This window comes from Musa acuminata, chromosome BXJ3-8 (assembly GCF_036884655.1).
Source record: "Musa acuminata AAA Group cultivar baxijiao chromosome BXJ3-8, Cavendish_Baxijiao_AAA, whole genome shotgun sequence".
NCBI classification, from domain to species: Eukaryota; Viridiplantae; Streptophyta; class Magnoliopsida; order Zingiberales; family Musaceae; genus Musa; species Musa acuminata.
This window is the reverse complement of record NC_088356.1, coordinates 36,842,635-36,870,606: the sequence shown is the minus strand read 5'-3', so window position 1 is coordinate 36,870,606 and position 27,972 is coordinate 36,842,635. Positions and strand designations below refer to the sequence as shown.

The window sequence follows — 27,972 nt, the reverse complement described above, 5'->3', positions numbered from 1 at the left end:
AATATGAGATTCAACAATCTCCCCCTTTTTGATAATGACAACCACTTGATTATGGAGTTAACCTTAACTCCCGGAGTTTAAACAAACTCCCCCTTATCAATATGCCATATTGATAGAACCTTGAATTCAAACTGAATTCAAGTCATTGCAATATTCATCATGAATACTTGCAACACATCATCATGAACATATGCATAAACTTATGCATCACATGTCATGTCATCAACATACTTCTCCCCCTTTGTCATCAACAAAAAGGAGAAGTACCACAATCAAGTGTTTGTTATATGGGTTCAACTCATTGCATGAAAAACATAATATTAAATTTTTATCATCATGCAATCTAGCAATTTTACAACATTTTAGAACTTGCAAGTTAGCAATTTAGAGATGTTCAAGAAAGCAACTCTTGCTTCTTGAAATATGCAAGTTTTATAAGCTAGTAAATTCAAATATATGCAAGTTGGCATATTTGCTTTTCTTGAGATAGCCATGATAGCACATTTTTGCATTTTCTTGATGTTTCAAGCTAGCAATTCTCGGTGATGTTCAAGATAGCAATTTCTTCTCTTTTGAGAAGTGCAATTTTTGCTTTCTTCTTGAATTGTGCAAGCTAGCTATCTCCCCCTTAGTCATTGTCAAAAGGAAGGGAAGACCCTTTATGTCAATTTCTAAATCATGACAAAGGTGAGTAATCATTCTTATTTAAAAATCCCATAATTGAGATAAACCTTGAATTCAAATTAAGGCAATATTAATCATGATTCACATCATATGTAATACATCACATAAAAAGCATAAGTATTGCATGCATCATTTTAGCAACAAATCGTAGCATTTCATCACATGACAAGATATCAGCAAGTAAAATTACAATGCAAGTTCTTGATATCTTAATATAATGTAAACATGGCATATGACAATCATAGCATTTCAATTATCAATTTACCCTATATTTCGATGCAAGCTTCTTTTAATATCTTAACATAATTCAAATTCAAATATGACACTTATAGCATTAATTCATATATTTATCATTCAAATATGACACTCATAGTATCAATTCATATATTTCTCCCCCTTTGTCATTATCGAAAAGAAGGGAGAAATCCATGGCCAAAAGATTTTAATCATTATACAAGCCAACTTACAAAATCATATCATGATATCAAGAAAATTCAAGAAGAACATGATTCATTCAATAAATCCTTTTAATAGAGCAAAAGAATTATACAACCAATATATCAATATCATAGATCAAGTCATGATTTGTAATTCATCATAAAGCAAATTAATTTTATGTCATCTCATAAGGCTTTTAAAGAATTTTTGAAACATAGGAGAATGATTAATTTAAGCATGCAATGTTTCAATCAAATTCAAGTCATGAATACCAATACTTTCATATTGTGAGTATCAATTCATGAATACCAAAAGATATTATTTGTGATTCCAATTTTGCAAGATCAAGATTATGATTTAAATAAAACTTATTCAAATCAAATCAGTAACTTGAAACTCATAATCAAGTCATCAAAATCAATTTCGAGATTCACAAAATATCATGAAATCATTAATCTCGATCAGATGGGAAAAATATTTTTTAAGTGATTCTTTTTCATCTAAGCATGCCTTAGTCTTTATATGCCAAATCAATATAAGCATGAAAGTTCAAGACGTAAAGGCAAAATCTTATAAGACAACTCATTTATAAAATATTCATCATGTTTATTTTCATGAGATTCACAAGATTGGTAAAATAAATTCATTAATCTCAATATGATAGAAAATTATTTCCATTTCATACAATTGATTTCATGTGAGGGTATTCAAGTCTTTTTGTGAAAACAAGTATCATCATTTAAAATTTAAACATAAGTTTCATCATGAAGCCGTTAAAACACATTATGATATCACGTATATCATCAAAAGACTATCAAGAAATTCATACATAGATGTACATGCACTATGTCATCTTAATATGTCATGAGAATGTCATCTTAATTCATCATAAAAACGATTACACCAAAAGCATATTAATCTAAAATGAGAGGTTCAAATCAACATTTACTTCAAAAACTCATGCATGACGTATACATATGTATGGATTAATCCTAAGCATTATCACATATCATATTATCATCCCTAATATTGCATCATTCAACATTTCAAAACATAACATGCATGAAACCTTTGCAATATACTTTTCATGATCAAATTTTTTAATTTTTCAAAGATGCTACAAAGAAAAACATGATATGATTTTTGAAAAATAATTTTTTTATTTCCTATTCCTACTATCTAAATTAAGCACTCATGAAGGGCTTTAAGTAATTTCAAAATAATTCAAGAGAGTTGAGTTACTCACCTTGTAGTCGAAGCCCGTCAAAGCCCAATTCGTCGTTTCGCCTTTGGAAGTTTTTTATTCATCCTTGGTTGCCTTCCTCTTCTTTGGCCTCTTCCTCCGTTCAAGTTCATTGTTTATTTTAGATTTTTGTTTAATAAACTTATTAAGATTTAGTGTTCGAAGTTTAAGTTCAACATTGTCCTCATCACTTGAGTCATCGCTCAAGAGATATTCATTTGTCCGGAGTTCCAAATCCTTCCTGTTCTTTGGAAGGTGATTTTGTTCATCATGTTCATCATGTGTATTGTGAACCATTTCATATGTCATCAATGAACCAATTAGTTCTTCAAGTGGAAAAATATTTAAATCTTTTGTTTCTTGTATTGCGGTTATTTTAGGATCCCACCTTTTTGGAAAAGATCTTAAGATCTTGCTTACGAGATCAAAATTCGAAAAAGATTTACCAAGAACACTTATATTATTGACGACATCCGTGAAACGGGTGTACATGTCGCCTATAGTCTCGCTTGGTTGCATTCGAAAAAGCTCAAAATCATGCAATAAAATGTTAACTTTCGAGTCTTTGACTCTACTAGTTCCCTCGTGCGTGATTTCAAGTGTTCGCCAAATATCAAAAGCCGTTTCGCATGTTGAAATCCGATTGAACTCAATTTTGTCCAAAGCGCAAAATAAGGCATTCATAGCCTTTGCGTTTAAAGAAAAATACTTATTCTCCAAATCCGACCATTCGTTCATCGGTTTAGAGGGAAGTTGAAAACTGTTTTCAACGATATTCCATAAATCCAAATTCATAGAAATCAAGAAAATTCTCATTCGAATTTTTCAATAAGTGTAATCCAATCCGTTAAACAACGATGGACGAAAAACCGATAAGCCCTCTTGAAAGCCATGAAGAGCCATTTCTCTCGGGTGTAAATCCGAAATGATAAATATCGGGCTCTGATATCAACTGTTAGGATCAGAGCGGCACTAGGGGGGGGGGGTGAATTAGTGCAGCGGATTAAAACGTCGGTTTTGACAAAATCTTTCATACGATAAAAAATCGAACTTGAAAAGCTTAATAACTTAGAAGCGTATGGAAGCGTAGTGACTAAGTAAAGTAGTTTGCAGTATGTAAATGGCAAGAATAAAATGCAAACCAGAGAAGACGGTAGTTTATAATGGTTCGGTCAATCGTGACCTACATCCACTCCTCCGATTCCTCTTCCGTCGAGGCCACCGGCATCCACTAATGATCTTTCTTTACTAGGCGAAGATCAACCTCCTTCTTACACCCCTCTTACAACCTCTTACAAGTGGTTCACCCTTTTACAAAGATTTCAATGAAAAGAAAGGAGGTGAACACTCAAGCTATTGAAAACAAGACTTTTCCTAAAGCTTTTCTCAACTTCTAGCTTCTCAAAAGGTTGTATTCTCTGCTGAGAAATGAGGGGTATTTATAGGCCTCAAGAGGATTCAAATTTGGGCTCCAAAATTTAAATTCTCTTTGGTTTCCGAGGCCGGCGGTGCCACCGCCTGTCAGTGGCGGTGCCACCGCCTGTTAGTTCTCGGGTGCTGGGCGGTGCCACCGCCCAGTCTAGGCGGTGCCACCGCCCAGTCTAGGCGGTGCCACCGCCTAGGCCAATTCAGCTCACTAGTTGGGCTCCAAACTTGGCCCAAACCAGTCTGAACTCGGGCCCAATTGGCCCCTACTTGGGTTATAGGAGTGGAAATCTGTAAGGGTTGTCTCCTAAGCCCGTCAAAAGGAGTAAAGCTGTAAAAGGGTAGTTGGCCTTCGCCTATTGAAGGAAGGCCTCTAGTGGACGTCGGTGACCTCATCGAAGGAGGAAGCCAAAAGTGGATATAGGTCAAGATTGACCGAACCACTCTAAATCTCGGTTTGCATTTACATTCTACTCTCTATCTTAACTACAAACTGCCTCTATTGCTTTACTTCAACTAACTATACTTTCGCTTGATCTTAAGTTGAAGAACTTTTCGAAATGGTTCGCTTTTATCATACGAACATCGCTTTAATCGTCGAAAGTTTTCTACTGCACTAATTCACCCCAACCCTCCCCCTCTCTTAGTGCTCTTAATCTTAACAGAAGCAACATCAACGCCGAGCTCCACCCCAAATAGCTGGACAACAACAGCTAGGACCTAGAGAGGGAGGACAGGCAAGAGTCTATGCACTGACTTATCAAGATGCTTCAGCCTTAGGATCTATTATTAGAGGTATTATCACACTCTATGGTATGCCAACATCTGTGCTTATAGATTCTGGTTCTACGCATTCTTTTATATCATCCTATTTTGCTATGAAACTGTATAGGAATCATGAGACAATGAATAATGCATTAATGGTGGTAACACTAGTTAGAAACTCTTTGATAGTTGATCAGATATATAGAAACTACATTATTACTATTGAAACTCATGATTTGGTAGTAGATCTTATTCTACTAGAATTTCAAGATTTCGATGCTATTTTGGGTATGGACTGGCTTTCAGCATATCATGCAGTGTCGATTGTTTCCAGAAGACTGTTACTTTCTCACCCCTAGATTACCATCTTTCAAGTTCATTGGGATTCAAGAAAAAAATTTCCTTCTATTATTTCAGCCTGAGTGCTACCCAGTTATTACTGAAAGGATGTCAGGGATACTTGGCCTTCATTTCTAGAGAAGAATCTAAGAAGCTAGTATTAAAGGGCATCCCCATTGTACGGGATTTTCTAAATGTTTTTCCTGAAGATCTACTTGCATTGCCACCAAATAAGTAGATTGAATTTACAATTAATCTTTTACCTGACACTGCACCTATTTCTAAACCCCCGTATAAAATGGCACCAATTGAATTGGAAGAATTAAAGAAACAGATCCAAGAGCTCTTGGACAAGGGTTTTATTCGACCCTTGGGGTGCTCCTGTCCTATTTATGAAGAAGAAAGATGGATCTATGCGACTATATATCGATTATAGACAACTCAACCAAGGGACCATAAAGAATAAATATTCCCTTCCCTGAATATATGACCTATTTGATCAACTTTAAGGTACTCAGGTATACTCAAAAATTGATTTAAGATCCGGGTATCATCAACTGAAGATAAGGGAAGGAGACATATAAAAAACTGCTTTTAGAACAAGATATGGTCATTATGAATTCTTATAATACCTTTTGGACTCACAAATGCACCGGCTACCTTCATGGATCTCATGAATAGGGTGTTCCACCCTTATCTTGATAAATTTATAATTGTGTTCATTGATGATATCTTGATCTACTCCAAAAACAGAGCAGAGCATGAACATGATCTTAAGATAGTTCTGGAAGCCCTAAGGTAAGAGAAACTATATGCCAAATTAAGAAAGTGTAATTTCTCGCTGAATGAAGTTATGTTTCTCGATCATGTAATTTCGAGTGTTGGTATATCTATTAACCCTCAGAAGATTGAAGTTGTATTAAAATGGAAGCAGCCTTCTAATGTTTCAGAGATTAGAAGCTTCTTAGGTTTCGCTGGATACTATAGAAGATCTGTATAAGGCTTTTCAAAACTAGCAGCACCATTGACCAGGTTGACACAAAAGAATATAAAGTTAGTGTGGGATAATAAATGTCAATTAAGTTTTCAAGAATTAAAGAAGAAATTAACTAGTGCTCCTATCTTGGTGATTCATTCAAGGGGAGAAGGTTTTATAGTGTATAGCAATGCCTCACTACAAGAGCTTGGTTGTGTTCTGATGCAAAACGAGAGGATAGTTGCTTATACATTTAGGCAATTAAAGACTCATTAGAAGAATTATTCTACTCATGACCTAGCTAGCCGCTATCATTTTTGTATTAAAAATTTGGAGACATTATCTCTATAGACAAACTTTTGAAATCTTCACAGATCATAAGAGTCTCAAATATATTTTCACACAGAAAGATTTAAATATGAGACAAAGAAGATGATTGGACTTTATAAAGGATTTTGATTTTAATATCAACTACCATCCTGGGAAGGCTAATGTAGTTGTTGATGCCTTAAGTAGAAATATCTATAGTCTTGTAGCCTATATGAATATTCAAAGGAATTCTATAATGACGGAGTTGGCAGACTTAAAACTTAAACTTTTATCAAAGACAAATGAAGGTTTTCTTGCGTGTCTGATGGCACAATCATATTTGGTAGAAAAGGTTAAAGAAGGTCAGAAGGAGGATACATATCTTCAGATGTTAGTTAAGGAGATAGCTCAAGGATCTAGACCTGAATTCCTCCAAGCCGAAGATGGTTCTATTTCATTCCACAATCGACTTTGTGTTCCCGAAAGCCATCCAATAAAGATACAATTATTGGAGGAGGTATATAGATCAAAATTTAATATTCATCCCGGGACTACTAAGATGTATTGAGATTTATATCAAAACTACCGGTGGCGTGGTATAAAGAGAGATATAGCAGAGTTTGTTTCTAAATGTCTGATATGCCAATAGGTGAAGATAGAACATCGAGTACTTGCGGAAAAATTACAAAGGATTTCAATTCCTGAATGGAAGTGGGAGCAAGTCACTATGGATTTTGTGACAGGATTACCCAAGATTGCAAAAGGATATGATAGAATTTGGATAGTAGTAGACAGACTTACTAAATCTACTCAATTCCTCCCTATTAACAAGAAGTATTCATTGGATAAATTAGCAAGCTTATATATTAAGAAAATTATTCGATATCATGGGGTGCCAGTTAGCATTATCTCATATAGAGATCCAAGGTTCACCTCTAAGTTTTGGGGAAGTCTGCAAAAATCTTTAGGCACACAGTTAAAATTTAGTATAATTTTTCACCCCTAAACTGATAGCCAATCTGAAAGGACAATATAAACTCTTGAAGATCTCTTAAGAGCATGTGCTTTGGACTTTGGTGGGAGTTGGGATATGCACTTGCACCTAATTGAGTTTTCTTATAATAATAGTTACCACTCTAGCATACAAACGGCTCCATTTGAAGCTATTTATGGAAGAAAATATAGATCACATGTATATTGGGATGAGGTAGGAGAACGGAAGCTTTTGGGTCCTCAATTAATTCAAAAAGATGCTGATAATGTTTGAATTATACACTAAAGATTATTAACAGCTCAAAGTCGTCAGAAAAGTTATGCAGATCGAAGGCGAAGATATCTAAAGTTCGAAGTTGGTGAGCACGTCTTCTTAAAAGTATCGCCAACCAAGGGAGTCATGAGGTTTGGTCAAAGGGGAAAGTTAGCCCCAAGATTCATTGGCTCATTTGAGATCTTACAAAAGGTCGGGTGTGTGGTGTACATATTAGCATTGCCCCTAGCTTTGGCTAGTATTCCTACTTTAGCGAGTGAGGGACACCATTCCATCCGCTATTGGGAGTGTGATATGAGTTTGCTTCCATCCGTTGTTGGGAGAACACAAACTCATCCCGTAAGATAAAACCTCTCTATCCGCTGTTGGGAGAGTACTCATTCGGGTATTTGATATACGCCAATGGGATGATTGAATTTGATCATGTATTCATTTTGAGTTGACTTTTGAGGTTTTTACTCAGGGTTACTAAATTTTTTTTATTTTTGATATTCAGAATAACTTTCCTCTAGTACTAAATTAGATTGTAGGTAGAGCCACTTGAATGATTCTTAAAATTAACATCACTATGTTTAATTTTTTATTTATGATTTGATGAATAAAATATAATAAATATTTATAAATAATAAATAAAATAATATTTATCTACTTGGCTCGTGTGGAAAGATTAAAAAAAAAAATTCACACCAACCATCTCAATAGTTCATTTTAATCCACAGGTTTCTAGCAGTACTAAGGTACCCTCGAGTACCACGTTTAGAGCTTGCACATTCCAGAATAAATCTAAATCAACAGTTTCATGACAAGCTAAGAGAAAATGAATAAGGAGAATTAAAGATGAAGACTAAAGTCTGATTTCCAATGATCTCTACAAATTAAGGTCCATGTGAGAGATCTTCAGCATTTGGCAATTTAGCTAGTACCAGTCCAATAACTATCAGAACAACCAATAACAAGAACATTTATGATTAGAAAGCCAAACTAATTTGGGAATTTCTCACTTCAAACCTATCCCAAATGATAACTTTGGCCGAGACTTGTTTTTACCCAATAGCTTCATCTGATTCGCCTTCTCTTCTTCTTCCTCCATTTTCTTTCTTCTCATTGCTTCTTCCTTTTCTTTCTGTATTTGTTCCAGTTCCAGATACCGCTCCAACTCTTTTTGCTGTCGTTCTAAAGCTTCTCTCTTTTGAGCCTCCTCCACTCTTCTCCTATTTTCCTCGAGCATCTTATCCAACTCCTCTCTCTCCTTCCTTTCTTGTTCCTGCAAGGCCCAGCATAAAGCACAATGAGCAACAAATGACAACATTAGAAAAATAGAAAAGTCAATAAACCCATTCAAGAACTAACATGTCATATCACAAACTACTGGTCCAGTAAACTGCTATCGAAGGGTTCCATAGAAAGAACTGCTGTTTAAAATTTAGGTGGCTTAAAGCACAGCTAGCTCAGTTAAAAGTAGCAATTTTACAATATTATATGTCACCTGGCCGCAGTTAATCGAAACCTGTACAAAACTGACATTTTCATTGCATTGAGTTCTTGATAGAACAACTAAAACTTGGAAATAAAAATGATAAAGAAAACATAAGCATCAAAATATCACATGATACACGTATTTATTAGGGAGCTTACCGCTTTCTTCCTTGCCTCGATAAGAACCTCTTCCTTTTCTTTCTCAAGTTGGGCTTCAACCTCATCAAATAGTTTTTTCCGACCTTCAACAATCCGTCTTTGTATTTCAAGCTTAACCTCATCAGAGTTCAAGGACTCCTCGACTTTCTTTCTAATGGCTTCCTCAATTCTTTGAGCAGTTTCTTCTTCTAAAAGTTTCAGTTCTGCTTCCTTCTGACGCCTGCTAGTTAAATTAGGATGTTAAAGACCCTTAAGTAAACCAACAAACAACAGTGAGTTGATAAATGTTCTTGGAGGCCAGATAGACAGCCTTATATTAGATCAGCAAACAGCATGATAAACAACATTTATCATGACTTGCTAAATGTTCCTTTTCATCCGTGACTACATATTAAACACAAGATTATGCTTTTTAGGCATACCTCTAAAGAATCCAGATCGAAACAAATGAGTTTTCAAACTGGTGAACAGTAGCTAAAGCAGGCACCAATTGCATCATGAAATATAACATGTGGAACTATACCAGTAGCTTCCTTCAGAAAAGCCTGTGGAGGAAAATGTCAAGTAACCTGTGGCAGGTTAAAACTAATCACTTAAATACTTCAATTTCTCCATTAAAGCACAGCTCTCATATGCAAGGTAGAGACAATGGGATGTGACATTTGCTTTTTTTGAGTTACAAAAAATGCTGAGAATTTTTACTTATAAAAATCTAATGAATAAACAAAAATCGGTGCAAGCTAATGCAGAGTAACCATATAATCTAATTCATGATAGTTTGGTCAAAATTTATTTCACATATGCCATGACAATCACAATCATGAATGTCATTGACCAAACCATTTGATTTCTTATTCCTCAGTAATGTATACTTGACGAACAATGAAAGCCCTACCAAGATTATCTTTCTTGTTTCCAGGTAACGTGTGACTTAAAGAGTGCATACATTTGATTACTGGAGCAACAGAACTGTTTTCTGCCCAAATAAAGCTAGAACAAAAATGTTGTTTCATAATTCATAATCTAAGCATACTTTTGGTGGAAAAATTCATCATCAAATTTTTTTTAAAAATTGAATAAGAAGTTTATCTGCACTTTTTTCTATAGAGAACTTCTCATGTTTCTTAGCATCTAATTTCAATTCCTTGTATATACTGATATGTGATTACTAGTTATCTAAGATTTGGTGATAAGTGCAATGTCTTAGATAATGAATTAAGAATATATTTCTTTAGAGTAAACCTCAGAAAACTTACACACAACCTCATTCTTTCCATTTTCAACAAATTAGCTCTTGCATTTTCTTATCTAAAAACAATAAAAAAAGAAGAAGAAAAGCTTGCTTCTAACACTACCATGATTTAAAATATTGAGCAGCCACTCGAATCGGTGACATATGAGGTCTGTCAAACACTCAAACAGACTTCCAGGAACCAGGTTCCACCAAGGAACTAAATATGTTACAATTCAGTGTTTGTGTTCCAAAACTTCATGAGAATAAGAAATAAGGATATCAGGAGATCACATCACAAAGCAAGCCCATCATGGTGTATCTCTAGACATTCTAAAGCCTTTCAAAAACTTAAATCTACAGATGAAGGATGGAGCCATTCACTGAGTCTCACAAGAAAAAGATAATACATCTATTGAAAATCATAGAATCTAGTTTTCAATGCTTTTTCTCCAATTCACTTCCTACTGATATTGCAATTATTTTTCCAATCCACACATCCAAACTAATATCATACTCAAAAACTGTCTTTGCTTTTACCGAAGATAAACGAGGCCCATCTTGCCAATCACATCTGCTGCCATATATGAAAATTTTCTTAGACAATCATGATCATGATGGTTAAATAGCTCTGGGTCCCAACTCCAGCTTCCTTTTACAGTATGGTGCCTCACATATAAGATGCAGCAAAATCTTACATTCGGCTTTAGGACATGATACTGTATATCATCACCCTATGTCTCAATTAAAAAAAAATCTCATAATGAGAAGGTACCTTATTTTTGTCAAACTGCTCATAATGTCTTTTAGCAAACAAGCCCATGAAATCTCATCCACTTTCCATCTATTCAATTATGATCTCATCATGAGAAGGCACCTTGGCTAAGGTCAGGCTGCTTTTGCACTAACTGGCTGAGAAGCTAGTTTCAAAGATATACTAACTAATGCCCTGAAGCAAAATTTTCAATTCTGTTGCATAATAATGAAAGTGGATGAGTAGAGTAGACTACCCAAGACAAAAACACTTTACTTCTAATAAGTCCAGCTTGCAAATTGCAACAGTTCTTTTACTGAAACTCATCTTTATAAATTGCTCGAATATTACTTTATGCAAACCACGATGACAAAATATACCATTGGTAGCTTCTATATGTGAATTCCACTTTTTTATGAGAGAATTTTAGGCAAATTTGATTCTCGATGAACAATAGTGGATATTAGCCACAAAAGCTCCATGTTCAAGAAAGGAAAGGAGGGAGGGATGTCTTTAGCTAAATCATTTCTAACAGATGCTCTTCTGTAAATTGGAGGTCCAATAGTTTGTGCATTTACTAAGTTCAATGAAGTTTTGACAAAGGCAGATATTTGCATAATCTTAAATAGGTATTGTTTCAACCACAAATCACTGGAAGACTCATGAGCTAGGTTGCCTCTTTTAAATGAGTTACTTAAAGGCTATAGTCAAGATCACCTACCATAACAATCAACAGGTTTTGATCCCCAAACTTCATATACATTAGTAACAATCAACCATAACCAAGCTACCAAGCCAACCTCTTAAAGGAACATTATTGGAAAGCAGTACTGAAAGTTGTTGGCATGGAGACACTTAGAAATGGTTTACAATACGTGACCCTTCATACAGTAACCATGTCATATATGTGATATCAAATTTGTCAAGCTTTAAGAAGTATATATATGGTTGGGCAAGAATGTAAGCATATTATAACTTCAAAAATTTGTTTTCTACATGATGATTGCATTAAGAATATTAAGACAATGCATAAAACACACTGAGCTGTAGTACAAGCATTGTAAGCATGACAATGCAAATGCTCAGCAAAATAAAGGGTTAGCATTTACCGTTTCCTTTCTTCTTCCTGCCTTTGTGTCTCAAGAGCAGTTTTTCGCTCTATGGACCCAAGACTAGGACTTTCAGACTTGTTGATGGGCAAACCTGACATGCTCCTACTCCTTCGCCTTTTGTGTCGTCTTAGTGATGGAGAACGACTTATCCGCCTCCGAGGACTCGGTGAACGGCTTTTATGCCATCTTGGGGAAGAAGAACGACTTTTCCTCCTGAAAAGTACAAATAACCGGTGACTTCACATATAGAAAAATCTAAAAAAAAAAGAGAACTTAATTCACCTATTCTACAGAATAACCTTCACTGATCCACTTCAGACAAAAAGATGTAAACCATACAAACAAATTTAAAAGTGAGGAGTTCCCACATGCTTTGTATGAGGATTTTCATTCCCTTCTCTCTAAGAGAGGAATAGTAACCTTAACTAGATTTTGACTTCCATGGGATCTTTGAAACGAGATTCATTAGAACAACGGAATCAATGAGACAGTGAAACTATATGCTTGGCTTCTCATGGGAGCAAAAGAAATCACCTATAAGAATAAGGGGAGCGGCTGCGATCCCTTCTGCTTCTCCTGCTGCTGTACCTGGGAGAAGGAGAGCGCCTTCTCCGATACGAAGGAGACCGAGAGACCGTCCGTGGCATCTCTCACTCGATCAATCGATCTAGTAAGGAAAATGCCCAATTGTTAACCAACCAAACGAACAAAACAAGATCCCCTCGTCTCAATAAACCCTATACACGATCAAAGAGTGCAAGAAAATCTTTGGATCAAGATAAACAAGAAAAAAAATCGTCTTTTCGCCAAGAATACGCCTCAATTTGTCGAGAGATTGGACGAGAGATTACCACGGCGAAACGAGTCGTTGCCGGAGTGGAGAGAGCGAGAGAGAGGATATAAAGCGTTCGAAAGCGTAAAAGCGAGCCAAGAGTCCAGGAAATGCATTATGTAGCTACGAAGCCCTAATTATTATGGCCCGGCCCATATAATATACATTTCTTTACGGGAGTTTCGACTAAAAATCGAAATAATTATTGTGTGAATTATATATATGATAAATTCCTAAAAAACCACTTATTTTCAATTTTTTCCCAATTAGTGTCTTTTTTTTTTTTTTCAGTGTGTCTCTTATTTCCTAAAAAATGAAAAATACCACTAGCTTCCATCCCTCGTTCATTGTTTTGAGCTTTCATCTCTCATTCGTTGCCTCCGACCTATTATCCTCAATTCTACTATCTTTGCTCTCCTTCCGCTCTACACATCCTCCTCTTCATTGAATCTTGATACCATTGGCACCCTAGCGAGTTGGTAGTTGTGAACAAATGGTGAAGGAGAGGTGAAGGCAGTGGTGATCATAGCAACGAAAAACAAGAGGTCGGAGGAAGATTGGAGAGGAGGTGAGAGTGGCAAGATATAGGTGAGGATGAGGGGCGAAAACAACTGAGAGGAGGATGTCAAAGGCAAAGGAGAGAGGAGGGGAAGCAAGGGCAACGAGCGGAGGCAGTTATGATGGGATGAAGGCGATGATTGTTGGGAAAAACTGTTATAGCGGAATAATTTTTTTTTCTCTTTGTGTATCAAAATGGGTTCTTCATCAAAATACCAACTTGTTATCAAAAGTAAATATTAACCAGACAGCATAAGCAATAGAACAATAAATCAATCACAAAATAAGATATTAAAATTTTTACGTGAAAAATCCAATGTAGGAAAAAATTACGGGACCATAGTCCACTTCAAATTTCTACTATCACTAATAATGATAATAGGTTTATAGTAAGTCTTCTCCAGAATAACCAGAGGATCATAATAAACATCAAGAATACATATCTTGCCTTAATCATAACATATCATCGTCATCACATATAGATTTCATAAAAGAAAAATTTTAGGTCTCATAAAATAGATATAATAGGAAAGCATCTTAGAGAGGATAGACTATAGATCAATACCGTTAAGATTATAGAGCTTATTGCATGGATTCTTCACATAAAGTTTGAGCCAAAACCAAAGAAGTTTAACTACTCGATCATCTAGTAAAAGCCCTAAAAATCTTAAAGTTTTTTCCTTTTCTCAACATCGTCACTAACACCTTCGTTACCCTCCTCATGTCACGCATGCCACTTTTTTTTTTTCTTTCTTTTAATAAATCAGATTTGAGCTCAATCCCTAAATCATCTAGTCCAAGCCCAAATATGGGTTGAACCTGTTAGGATTGAGAGCACTAAGAGGGGGGGGGGGGGTGAATTAGTGCAACGGAAATCTTTCAGCGATTAAAAACGAAAGCTGCGTTCGTTCGATAAAAACTATTTTAATGCAAAAGCCAATTCTAAGATTACTTATGATTAAGTGCAGTTTATGTCTAAACACAATTTGCGTCTAAGCGCAATTTATGTAGTTTGCAGTTTGCGTCTAAATGCAGATTGCGTCTAAGCGCAGTTTGCATCTAAGCGCAGTTTGCGTCTAAGCTCAGATTGCGTTTAAGCGCAGTTTGCGTCTAAGCGCAGTTTACGTCTAAACTCAGATTGCGTCTAAGCACAGTTTACGTCTAAGCGCAGATTGCGTTTAAGCGCAGTTTGCGTCTAAGCGCAGTTTACGTCTAAGATCAGATTGCGTCTGAGCGCAGTGCAGTTTGCGTCTAAACACAGTTTTACGTCTAAACACAGTTTGCGTTTAAATGCAGTTTGCGTCTAAACGCAGTTTTACGTCTAAACGCAGATTTACGTCTAAATGCAGATTTACGTCTAAACGCAGATTTACGTACAAACTCAGTTTACGTCTAAAACGCAGTTTTACGTTTAAACGTAGTTTACGTCTAAACGCAGTTTTACGTTTAAACGTAGTTTACGTCTAAACGCAGTTTTACATCTAAAGGCGGATTTACGTCTAAACGCAGATTTACGTCTAAATGCAGATTTACGTCTAAACGCAGATTTACGTCTAAACTCAGTTTACGTTTAAAACGTCTAAATACAGTTTGAGCAGTTTTACGTCTAAACGCAATTTTACGTCTAGACGTAGTTTCAAAAGGATCTGAACTTTAGAAACTCGTTCGTAAAAGCGCAGAAGACAGTTTTGTAGAATCAAGGCGTAAACGTAAACTGCAATGTAAATATCGTACGAAAACACTAGTTTACGTCTGAAAGCAGATTCGGACAGATCAGTACTTAGAAACTTGTTCGTGAATGCGTAGAAGACAGTTTTGCAGAATCAAAACGTAAACGTAAACTGTAATGTACGAAAACACCGATTTACGTCTGAATGCAGATTCTCAAGGAACAGCACTTAGAACTTGTTCGTAAAAGCGCAGAAAGCAGTAGTTATGAAGGAGGTTTGCAGTAATGATAAAGTGCTCAAAATAAACGCAAACCAGAGATTTAGAGTGGTTCGGTCAGTCTTGACCTACTCCACTTTTGGCTTCCTCCACCGACGAGGTCACCGACGTCAACTAGAGGCCTTCCATCAATAGGCGAAGACCAACTGCCCTTTTACAGTTTCACTCCTTTTGACGGGCTTAGGAGACAACCCTTACAGAAGTTTTCTCTCCTCTCTTTACAACTCAAACTTGAAGAATAGAAAGAGGAGAACTAGCAGTTTTGAGCTCTAAGAAACACAGAAAGATAGCAAGATTTCGAGTGTGTGTTCTGTGATTTCAGTGCTGAATGGGTGGGGTATTTATAGGCCCCAACCCAGTTCAAATTTGGAGCTCAAAACGATCAAATCCCGGAATTCCGGGATCAGGCGGTTGCACCTCTTGACTGGAGAGGTTGCACCGCCTGGCAGAGCTCGAAGACCGAGCTCAGGCGGTGCCACCTCTCTGTCAGGGAGGTTGCAGTGCCCAGTCTTGCTCGAAGACTGAGCTCAGGCGGTGCCACCTCTCTGTCAGGGAGGTTGCACCGCCTAGTCTTGCTCGAAGACTGAGCTCAGACGGTGCCACCTCTCTGTCAGGGAGGTTGCACCGCCCAGTCTTGCTCGAAGACTGAGCTCAGGCGGTGCCACCTCCCGGCTGGGGAGGTTGCATCGCCCAGTCTCGCTAGGAGGCTTAGCCCAGGCGGTGCCACCTCCTGGCTGGGGCGGTGCCACCTCTTTCACTATTTCAGCTTACTTGGTTTGGCTCCAAACTTGGCCCAAACCAGTCCGAACTTGGTCCTAATTGGCCCCTACTTGGGTTATAGGATTAACACCTAATCCTAACCCTAATTAATGTGCTAACTATGATTTTAAAGACATTTTCTAAGCTATTACAAAGTCCGCAAGTCAAGACTTCTTCTAGCGAGCTTCCGGCAAACTTCCGGCGGTCTTCCGATGAACTCTCGGAAACCATTCTGCGGACTCCCGGCAAGCTCCTAGACTTCACGATTTGTTCTTAGCAAGTTCCAACGAGCTTCTTCGGCAAGCTCCGATCTTTCTCGACGAGCTCCGCGAACTCCCAACGAACCTTCCGGCGAGCTTCCGAAAATCCCTTCGACAAGCTCCCAACTCATTCTCGGCTAGTTCCGGTAGCATTCCCGACGAACCTTCGGACTTCCGTCGAACTCTCGAACTCGCAACAAATCCTTCGCGCTTGACTCCGACACTTTGTTTCGCTTTATGTCTTCATCGTTATCATAGTTAATCCTGCACAATTGAAACAAAACTTCGATCGAGACAATTAATCCTAAGCAATTAACCAAGTTGTCCGGCATGTTATTGGTCCCTCGACGCTTCGTCTGATTCTTCGCCGCATCGTCCTCTCCTACGGCCTATTGCCCAATCGGCCAGTTGACTCCGCAACTCCGATATCCTTGGCACAATAACCGCTCTTCTTGGCCCGATGCCCGAGTTCACGACCCGAAGCCTTCTATCGATACGTCGACCGATCCACCGGCCCGACGTCCAATCTTCTGACATGTTCCTCCGGTACAATATGATGTTCCTGCTTTAATTGTCTCATCCTGATCAAAGCATCCTGCGTCACTCAAAACACATATTAAATCATAAACATATATCAAGTAGTTTCATCATCAAAATACGAGATTCAACAATCTCCCCCTTTTTGATGATGACAACCACTTGATGACGGAGTTAAACTTAACTCCCGGAGTTTAAACAAACTCCCCCTATCAATATGCCATATTGATAGAACCTTGAATTCAAACTGAATTCAAGTCATTGCAATATTCATCATGAATACTTGCAACACGTCAACATGAACATATGCATAACATGTCATGTCATCAACATACTTTCATCAACATACTTCTCCCCCTTTGTCATCAACAAAAAGGAGAAGTATCACAATCAAGTGTTTGTGATATTGGTTTAACTTATTGCATGAAAAACATATTATCAAGTTTTATCATCATGCAGTTTTGAAGCCAAAAAATTTAGCAAATGTTACATCATGCTTAGAATATTCAGGCTATCAAGTTTCAGATATGGAAGTTCTACAGTATACAAGATAGCACTTTTAGAACATGCAAGCTAGCAATTTAGAGATGTTCAAGAAAGCAACTCTTGCTTCTTGAGATGTGCAAATTTGTCAAGTTTTGCTAGATGTGCAAGTTAGCATTTTTGCCTCTTGAGATAGGCAAGATAGCACATTTGCTTCTTTTGAGATAGCAACTTTTCGCTTCTCTTTAGACTACAAGCTAGCAATTTTTTACGATATACAAGTTAGCAATAACTTCGAAAGCAAATGCAAGATAACGTTCTTGTGTAGGCTCATGATTATTGCTTCCTATTGTAATGTGCAGGTTGCAAGTCTTGCTTCTTGAGATATTCAAGATGGTGATGTTCAAGAAGACAACTTTTGCTTCTTGAAATAAGCAAGTTAGCAATCTTTGCTACTTAAGATAGGCAAGCTAGCAATCAAGTTTTTGCATCTTCTTGACTTGTGCAAGCTAGCTATCTCCCCCTTTGTCATTGTCAAAAAGAAAGGAAGAATACAGTTTTGTAGTTCTTTTTCCTTTTACAACGATTTCAAAATCATGACAAAGGATGAATAATCAAGTTATGAATGTCAAGACAATTTTTTCATCATGAATATTTTATCATTGCATTATCATAAGTTGAAGTATTACATGCATAATATCATATCATCATTCATAATTACATTAATGTTTCAATATAGCAATTTCTTCTCAAAATGTGTAACTTAGCACTCATCATGATTTACATCATATGCAATACATCACATCATAATTAGAAAGCACAAGTATTGCATTCATAATTGCAAATCATAAATGTTTCATATCATGATGGTATCAATTTTGTCAAATTATATCCTACCATGCATGATCAATAACTCCTCATTTGTATTTCATGCATTATTTCATTTCATCTCATAAGGAATATCAAGAAAAGTTATTGGATGAGGAGATAAATATTTTATGAATACACGGAATTGTATAAAAATCATATCATAAGTGTTTCGTGTATTCATATTATCACATGAAGCATATTATCATTTTTGAGATTCATAACATGAATAACGTTATTACTATTTCATCAAAATCAATTTCGAGATTCACACAATATCATGAAATCATTAATCTCGATAAGATGGGAAAAGCATTTTCTTTTTAAGTGATTCTTTTAACACATCATAAAAAACTCATTCATAATTCAAGTGATTTACAAGATATCATAAATGAATTTATCACTTGTATTTCATCAAAATCGAGAACTCTAGAGATAGAAAATGATTGAAGCATTTAACATGATTGAAGCATGTTTCATATTTAAAGTGTATCTTATGTCGTAAATACGAATCAAGCATTTGACAAATCTGAAATCATCCTCAAAATTACATTCAATAAATTCATGTATGACAAGCATAGATTTATTGAAAGATCAATAAGATAGAGGATTACATTTCAAATGTTCATCAATTGTAGCATTTCATCATATGGTAAGATATCAATGCGTAAAAGTGTGAAGCAAGATTTTGTTTGATATCTTGATACAGGGCATATAGCAATGATAGCAATCATATATTTCTTGGTGATGCAAGTACGGCCTAATCATAGCATCAGTGATAGCAACCATATCAACATAAGTAATAGCAACCATATCATTATCAGTAATAGCAACCATATCATTATCAGTAATAGCAACCATATCATTTCATATTTTTGCATTTACATTATCAAATTAATAAAAATATAATTTTCAAGAAAATTTAAAGAAAAAGAAAAATGCATCATGAAGAACATCATGTAATTTCGAAGTAAATTAAAGGCATTTTGATTACCTTAGCGTCGAAAGGCGTAGTTTGCCACCTCGCCTTTGTTGATTTTCTCCTCGTCTTCGGAGGAGCTCGTTTCATCCCAATTTTTGTTCTTCTTCTTGCGTTTAAAGCAAGTAGTTTGATTCTTTTTTGCTTTTTAATTTTTGTTTCATTTGTAGTTTAAGTTCACCATCACTTGAGCTTATGCTCGAGTGGTCTTCAAATGTTCTATGTCCCAAATCCTTCCTGTTCTTTGGAAGGTTGTTTTGTTCATCATTGTCCTCATCACTTGAGTCATCGCTCAAGTGGCATTCATTTGTCCAGAGTTTCAAATCCTTCCTGTTCTTTGGAAGGTAATTGTGTTCAACATGTTCATCATGTGCATTGTGCACCATTTCATATGTCATCAATGAACCAATTAGTTCTTCAAGTGGTAAGTTGTTTAGGTTTTTAGCTTCTTGTATTGCAGTTACTTTTGAATCCCACTTCTTAGAAAGAGAACACAAAATCTTGTTTACGAGTTCAAAGTCCGAAAAACATTTTCCAAGAGCTATTAAACTATTGACGACATCCGTGAAACGGGTGTACATGTCGCCTATAGTCTCGCTTGGTTGCATTCGAAAAAGCTCGAAATCATGCAATAAAAAGTTAACTTTCGAGTCTTTGACACTACTAGTTCCCTCGTGCGTGATTTCAAGTGTTCGCCAAATGTCAAAAGCTGTTTCGCACGTAGAAATCCGATTGAACTCATTTTTGTCCAAAGCGCAAAATAAGGCATTCATAGCCTTTGCGTTTAAAGAGAAATACTTCTTCTCCAAATCCGACCATTCGTTCGTCGGTTTAAAGGGAAGTTGAAAACCATTTTCAACGATATTCCATAAATCCAGATTTAGAGAAATCAAGAAAACTCTCATTCGAGTTTTCCAATAAGTGTAGTCCAATCCGTTAAAGAACGGTGGACGAAAGACCGAAAAGCCCTCTTGAAGAGCCATTTCTCTCGGGTGTAAATCCGAAATGAGAAATACCCCGCTCTGATACCAATTGTTAGGATCGAGAGCACTAAGAGGGGGGGGGGGGTGAATTAGTGCAGCGGAAATCTTTCAGCGATTAAAAACGAAAGCTGCGTTCGTTCGATAAAAACTATTTTAATGCAAAAGCCAATTCTAAGATTACTTATGATTAAGTGCAGTTTATGTCTAAACACAGTTTGCGTCTAAGCGCAATTTATGCAGTTTGCAGTTTGCGTCTAAATGCAGATTGCGTCTAAGCGCAGTTTGCATCTAAGCGCAGTTTGCGTCTAAGCTCAGATTGCATTTAAGCGCAGTTTGCGTCTAAGCGCAGTTTACGTCTAAACTCAGATTGCGTCTAAGCGCAGTTTGCGTCTAAGCGCAGATTGCGTTTAAGCGCAGTTTGCGTCTAAGCGCAGTTTACGTCTAAGATCAGATTGCGTCTGAGCGCAGTGCAGTTTGCGTCTAAACGCAGTTTTACATCTAAACACAGTTTGCGTTTAAATGCAATTTGCGTCTAAATGCAGTTTTACGTCTAAACATAGATTTACGTCTAAACGCAGATTTACGTCTAAACGCAGATTTACGTCCAAACTCAGTTTACGTCTAAAACGCAGTTTTACGTTTAAACGTAGTTTACGTCTAAACGCAATTTTACGTCTAAAGGCAGATTTACGTCTAAACGTAGATTTACGTCTAAACGCAGATTTACGTCTAAACGCAGATTTACGTCTAAACTCAGTTTACGTTTAAAACGTCTAAATACAGTTTGAGCAGTTTTACGTCTAAACGCAATTTTACGTCAAGACGCAGTTTCAAAAGGATCTGAACTTTAGAAACTTGTTCGTAAAAGCGCAGAAGACAGTTTTGCAGAATCAAGGCATAAACGTAAACTGCAATGTAAATATCGTACGAAAACACTAGTTTACGTCTGAAAGCATATTCGGACAGATCAGTACTTAGAAACTTGTTCGTGAAGGCGTAGAAGACAGTTTTGCAGAATCAAAACGTAAACGTAAACTGTAATGTACGAAAACACCGATTTACGTCTGAATGCAGATTCTCATGGAACAGCACTTAGAACTTGTTCGTAAAAGCGCAGAAAGCAGTAGTTATGAAGGAGGTTTGCAGTAATGATAAAGTGCTCAAAATAAACGCAAACCAGAGATTTAGAGTGGTTCGGTCAGTCTTGACCTACTCCACTTTTGGCTTCCTCCACCGACGAGGTCACCGACGTCAACTAGAGGCCTTCCTTCAATAGGCGAAGGCCAACTGCCCTTTTACAGTTTCACTCCTTTTGACAGGCTTAGGAGACAACCCTTACAGAAGTTTTCTCTCCTCTCTTTACAACTCAAACTTGAAGAATAGAACGAGGAGAACTAGCAGTTTTGAGCTCTAAGAAACACAGAAAGATAGCAAGATTTCGAGTGTGTGTTCTGTGCTTTCAGTACTGAATGGGTGGGGTATTTATAGGCCCCAACCCAGTTCAAATTTGGAGCTCAAAACGATCAAATCCCGGAATTCCGGGATCAGGCGGTTGCACCTCTTGACTGGAGAGGTTGCACCGCCTGGCAGAGCTCGAAGACCGAGCTCAGGCGGTGCCACCTCTCTGTCAGGGAGGTTGCACCGCCCAGTCTTGCTCGAAGACTGAGCTCAGGCGGTGCCACCTCTCTGTCAGGGAGGTTGCACCGCCTAGTCTTGCTCGAAGACTGAGCTCAGGCGGTGCCACCTCTCTGTCAGGGAGGTTACACCGCCCAGTCTTGCTCGAAGACTGAGCTCAGGCGGTGCCACCTCCCGGCTGGGGAGGTTGCACCGCCCAGTCTCGCTGGGAGGCTTAGCCCAGGCGGTGCCACCTCTTTCACTATTTCAGCTTACTTGGTTTGGCTCCAAACTTGGCCCAAACCAGTCCGAACTTGGGCCTAATTGGCCCCTACTTGGGTTATAGGATTAACACCTAATCCTAACCCTAATTAATGTGCTAACTATGATTTTAAAGACATTTTCTAAGCTATTACAAAGTCCGCAAGTCAAGACTTCTTCTTTCGAGCTTCCGGCAAACTTCCGGCGGTCTTCCGATGAACTCTCGGAAACTATTCTGCGGACTCCCGGCAAGCTCCTAGACTTCACGATTTGTTCTTAGCAAGTTCCAACGAGCTTCTTCGGCAAGCTCCGATCTTTCTCGGCGAGCTCCGCGAACTCCCAACGAACCTTCCGGCGAGCTTCCGAAAAACCCTTCGACAAGCTCCCAACTCATTCTCGGCTAGTTCCGGTAGCATTCCCGACGAACCTTCGGACTTCCGTCGAACTCTCGAACTCGCAACAAATCCTTCGCGCTTGACTCCGACACTTTGTTTCGCTTTATGTCTTCATCGTTATCATAGTTAATCCTGCACAATTGAAACAAAACTTCGATCGAGACAATTAATCCTAAGCAATTAACCAAGTTGTCCGGCATGTCATTGGTCCCTCGACGCTTCGTCTGATTCTTCGGCGCATCGTCCTCTCCTGTGGCCTATTGCCCAATCGGCCAGTTGACTCCGCAACTCCGATATCCTTGGCACAATAACCGCTCTTCTTGGCCCGATGCCCGAGTTCACGGCCCGAAGCCTTCTGTCGATACGTCGACCGATCCACCTGCCCGACGTCCAATTTTCTGACATGTTCCTCCGGTACAACATGATGTTCCTGCTTTAATTGTCTCATCCTGATCAAAGCATCCTGCGTCACTCAAAACGTATATTAAATCATAAACATATATCAAGTAGTTTCATCATCAAAATACGAGATTCAACAGAACCCAACACCATAACGATAAAAAACAAGAGGTCAGAGGTGAGAGTAACAAGGTACAAGTGAGGATGAGGGAGCGATAATGACTAAGAGGAGGAGGTCAGAGACAAAGAAGAGAGGAGGGGAGGCAAGGGCAAGGAGTGAGAGATGATTATGATGGAATAAAAGTGACGATTCATAAGGTGAAGGACATAAAAAATTTCATATTTTAAGAAAAACATGGATGCTCTACCAAAATAAATGAAAAAGAGTGCATTGATAAAAAAATAAGGAGTTTTACTTGGAAATTTTGCATATATATATAATGATTTATTTATAAGAAACACGATTGCTTTCCCATCCATGATATCATTCAATTAACCGAATCATCTTGTTGACATATAATTTGATGCCAAGATATGCAATTGGTCCCAATCATTAGAAATAATTTGACGTGATTCAGATAATATTTGGTAAGTGACTTGAGATGTTTAAAGCAAAGCAAATTGGTGTAACTTTAAAGAGATTTTCATAAGCCATGAAAGTGTTTGGATTGAAATTCTCTTTTTCCAATGAAAAATCCACAAAAATGTTGAAGAATCTATTCTTTACAATGGAAAATCTATAAAAAACATTGACAAACCACATACACCGGAAGTGGAGCACTAACAAAAGAAAACCTAGATAAAGCATCGTCATAAGAACTCATTAAATGGGTAAGTAAGTTACCCCTCAAAAATACCAAAGTAAGAAATCATATTCTACTCCCGTTACTTCATAATTCACAATTTGATTATCTATTTCACTTTTATTCATGTTAATTTCAGCTTAAACATTTTAAACGAGTGATTCAGAATCACAAAGTTAACTATCAATTATCAATTATCACATGATCATTACAAATATCTAAACAACATCAAATTTAACAAAAATAATAATAATAAAAAAGAAAGAGAAAAGAAATTAATCGGTCCATGTGATAGAGCTGTGAGCAGTCCGCATATGGCGCAAGGAGAACCCCTCTCCATCAAAAAGCCAAAGCTGAAGTACGAGACCTAAACCTCTTCGACGAAAGTCCTCGAGTAGATTTTTGAGCCAACATAATACTGAGACGAAGTTGGTACTTCTGATTTCGATTCCTTGGACATGTTTTCAAGCTTACCGCACATCCATACTAAATACTGAGCTCCAGCTACATTGCATCGCATCTTATGCCTCTGTACTCTCACCCAATAAAGGTGTATTGAGCTGTTGAGTTATCACTTCTTGTCTTCTTTTAGTGTCTTGATGAATGATCAGACTTCTTTTAGTTGAAGTATGAAACCTCTTTGGAAGTTCATACTTGCTCCCATTGATTGCTTTCATCCGGAGGTTGGATGTAGTTTACTGAGAGATGACTACTACTTCCAAAGCATATGCTAATAAAATGCATTAAAAGATTGAACGGGAGAATCACCTCTTCCTTTAGCAGACTTCTAAAGCAGTAATTCCTTTGACGTTAGCATATTTGTCCTGTTGATGAAAATATTAATCAGGTGTATTTGCTGCATCTGATTAGTTTGACAGAACAGTGAGAATGCCTAAACAGCATCATCCATCCATGAGGAAGAGTTGCAGAGTCCTCCGGTTTCCTTTTTCCTGTTCAAAAGACTCAGGATATGATTAGCCTTTTTTATGCCCACAATGTCACGGACAAAACTCTGTTTAATGTAATACCTATGTATCTTTATATATTTTGATTTATTCATGTTTGGTACAACATATAAACATATAAAGGGATCGTCGAAGGCTTAATAATTCTATTTTAATTAAGCTTAATGATCGTTTTAAGTTTGTAAATAAATATTATGTCATGTGAACACTTGTGAGAGTTGTTTGGTATATAGTGGATCATTTTGGACCCTTTGTTGTGCAACTGTTCAGAGTTTGTAAAGTTTGTTTGTAATTTGCATTAGCTATGAAGTATTTTCTGAAATGTTTGCTTGTGGATCCCGAGTGAGGCGCTTTTTCTAACCCGTTTTCTCTTTTATAGATCCTAAAGGACCATGGGTGGTTTCGGGAGGGGGGGGGGCAACTGACCTTTGTGGACGGACATGCAATGATGCCACACAATTTAGGCAAAACCAACTAAGTCAGTGACAAATAGTGTCAGAGCGGGACAAGCACTCGTAGAAACACTTGACATGCAAACGTAGGGGACCTAACGGGGCTGCATTGAGGGCAGCCAACATGTGCGATCGTTTGGGGGAAAACATGTATAGAGATGTAGGGAAAAGGAGTCGCTCAAAGGAGCGAACATCTGAGATTGACATTCAGAGGAATGGTCTACCCTTCGCGCAAGAGGCATCACGAGGACAAGTAAGCTTGGAAGAATGCATAACGCACAAAAGTTGGGATGATTGAGTTCGAGCTACGGCTCGACGTTGACAACCATATATAATGGTGCTCAAGGCAAGTGAGACGCTTAGTAAAGGATGAGACCATGCAATGTGGAATGAGTTGCTCAGCGATCGAAAGAGTTGTGTAAAGCTCACAAAGGTGAGGGAAATTGCTAACTCGAAGAATTTGGTACTTATGTAAGGGCTTGTATGCAGACGATGGAATATTTGTGGCCATTCCAAAATGACCGAAACTCGGCGCCATAGAGCATTGAAACTTTCTCTTCGGCATGAGAAGGATACATCTGTAGGAGGCTGAAGTGTGCAACAAGTTTAGCATGTTACTAGGCCTTGAGTAGTGCAGCGGGGGCTGTATAGAATTAGAGCCATAATCTAGTAAGTGCGTTTGCAGGAGGCAGAATAATGCACAGCTTGTTCAGCAAGTCGGATTAGTCCAAGGGGATGGTGGTCTCCGAAACTTTCAAAGGGAAGGAAACGAAGAGAGATATTGCTCCAATGGGACATATATCCAAGAGGATAAGTCCCGGCTCTCTAGAGGGAGAATCATGTATAACAGACCGCACATATTGAATACGAGTACCTCAAAAACAACTCCACGAAGCTCAACGGATCGAGCGAGCGATAAGGAGTCATCGTATGATCTCGCTTGAGAGAATGCATCGGTGGATCATTGTGAGATCAAGTGGGGGAGTAACCCAATGTCATAGATTTAGCTAGTTTTTCCTAAGTCATGCGGCACCCTTGCGTATCCGTTCACAAACGTCAGCCTCCCCGAAACTTCCCATGGTCCCTTAGGACCTACAAAAGAGAAAATAGGTTAGAGAAAGCGCCTTACTCGGGATTTACAAGTAAACATTTTAGGAAACACTTCATAAATAATGTAAATTATAAAAAAACTTTACAAGCTCTAGATAGTTGCACAACAAAAGGTCAAAATTATCCACTACAGATCGAATATCTCTCATAAGTATCCAGGTGACACAACCTTTATTTACAAGCCTAAGAAGGTTACCAAACCTAACTAAAATGGGGCTTTTAAGCCTTCGATTATCCCTCTACATGTTGTGTAAAGCATAAACAAATCAAAAGACGTGGACATACATAAGTATTATATCAAACATCCTGTTTAGAATTTTGTCCGTGACATTCTCCCCCACTTATTCCTTCGACGTCCTCGTCGAAGCCTTCGTCGACACTGCAACTCCTCGCTTTCGTTGAGTCTTCAATCTTCTACTCCAGTTGTAATGTGCCTCTTGGCTCCCAATTGCTCTTCGTTGCTGTTGTTGAGTAGTCAAACTTTTGATCCGCTATGCTGCTTCAACTCGCCAATGTCTTTGACTCTAGCATGGAGTTGGCTGAGTTGTGCTGATCCTTATTGGTTCTTGTGGATCCAACAGATAAAAGAAAAGATCATCTTTACTATGTGCTAGTCTTTCAAATGCCTCATGTTGCTTGAACTGGATAGATGCTTGTTGGAGCTTTAACGAGCATTGCCTCGCAAACTTCTGAAGTTTTGGGTGCTTCCTCCATAAAATTTGCTCATCGACTCTTCTTTCACTTAGTTGTCACTTTCAAGTAGATTCGCATCACTTTCACTTTCGATTGGCATTCTATTGGGAAATGAAACGGATAATCTACTCTCAGTAGCACCGATCACCATTGGTGAGGATTTGACAACTATTGTCTTCCATTATCTTCGAAGGGTCTTTGAACTTGTGTAAAGCTCCTCTGTTGGATGGATAGATAAAAGAATTGGGGTACTCGGTTTTGCCAATTCTCTTAAGAGTTGAGAAGGCAATGGTTACTTGACTTGCCTACCTCCTCAAGGGTTATACTCCATGCATCGAGTTGGTTACTGACTTTCGCTTGCCCTTTGCTCACACTTCTAAAGCATTCGAAGTGTTTGCACTCCTTGCACTGAGTTAGCTACTATGATTCACTTTTTCAATGCCATCGAACTTCTGGAATGTAGAAAGTTTTCACCCCAACTTGGAGTAAGTCTCTAATAGTTTTGGTTGCCTATGGGATTATACCATCTTTTTCATCAACCCTACCACCTACTCCACTGAGTAGCAAAGGTACAACATCGCATACTGACTGCTTTGTACCTTAGTCGTGCTCTCTTACATGACGACCCGAAGTCCTTCACTTTCGGCTATCTTGATAAGAAGCTCGTTGACACCGATTTTAAGAAGTTCCTTGGCCTTTGCCCTTCAGCCTTGTCTCGGTACTTGGAGTTTGCCTCTGCATGCTTCACCTCCTTGGCCCCTTTCACGACTAAGCGCTCTCCCTCTATGAGAAAAATGATCAATGACTTTCACGGAAGTCCCACCTCTACGGTACCATGGCGCTGCCATGCCCATGGCCCTACTATCCGTCGCCTCGCATCTGTATCCTTTTTCTTCA

The 27,972-nt window shown here is 38.0% G+C and overlaps 1 protein-coding gene across 4 annotated transcripts; it reads right to left on the bottom strand.

Annotated features, from left to right (window-relative positions):
- Positions 1 to 8,254: 8,254 nt before the first annotated feature.
- LOC135644313 (uncharacterized protein At1g10890-like) lies at positions 8,255 to 13,118 on the bottom strand. 4 transcript variants are annotated; one of them, XM_065161782.1, is made up of 5 exons: positions 13,030 to 13,118; positions 12,713 to 12,845; positions 12,176 to 12,391; positions 9,082 to 9,301; positions 8,255 to 8,710 (listed from the first exon to the last, which is right to left on the bottom strand). In XM_065161782.1, the coding sequence occupies exons 2-5, from the start codon at positions 12,823 to 12,825 to the stop codon at positions 8,444 to 8,446; spliced, it is 816 nt and encodes a 271-aa protein (XP_065017854.1). In that variant the 5' UTR covers positions 12,826 to 12,845; positions 13,030 to 13,118; the 3' UTR covers positions 8,255 to 8,443. The 4 variants fall into 4 exon arrangements, with proteins under 4 accessions (XP_065017854.1, XP_065017856.1, XP_065017857.1 ...); XM_065161784.1 differs by having other exon boundaries at positions 12,713 to 12,915; positions 13,030 to 13,095; XM_065161785.1 differs by having other exon boundaries at positions 13,033 to 13,053.
- Positions 13,119 to 27,972: the final 14,854 nt, after the last annotated feature.

What these genes read in the sequence shown, in the direction of transcription:
- LOC135644313 (XM_065161782.1), bottom strand. Translation starts at nt 12,825, where the DNA reads ATGCCACGGACGGTCTCTCGGTCTCCTTCGTATCGGAGAAGGCGCTCT. An exon ending in CAGGAAGAAGAAAGGAAACG is followed by an intron (nt 9,302 to 12,175) that starts GTAAATGCTAAC and finishes TTTAACTAGCAG; the next exon opens with GCGTCAGAAGGAAGCAGAAC. An exon ending in TCGAGGCAAGGAAGAAAGCG is followed by an intron (nt 8,711 to 9,081) that starts GTAAGCTCCCTA and finishes TGGGCCTTGCAG; the next exon opens with GAACAAGAAAGGAAGGAGAG.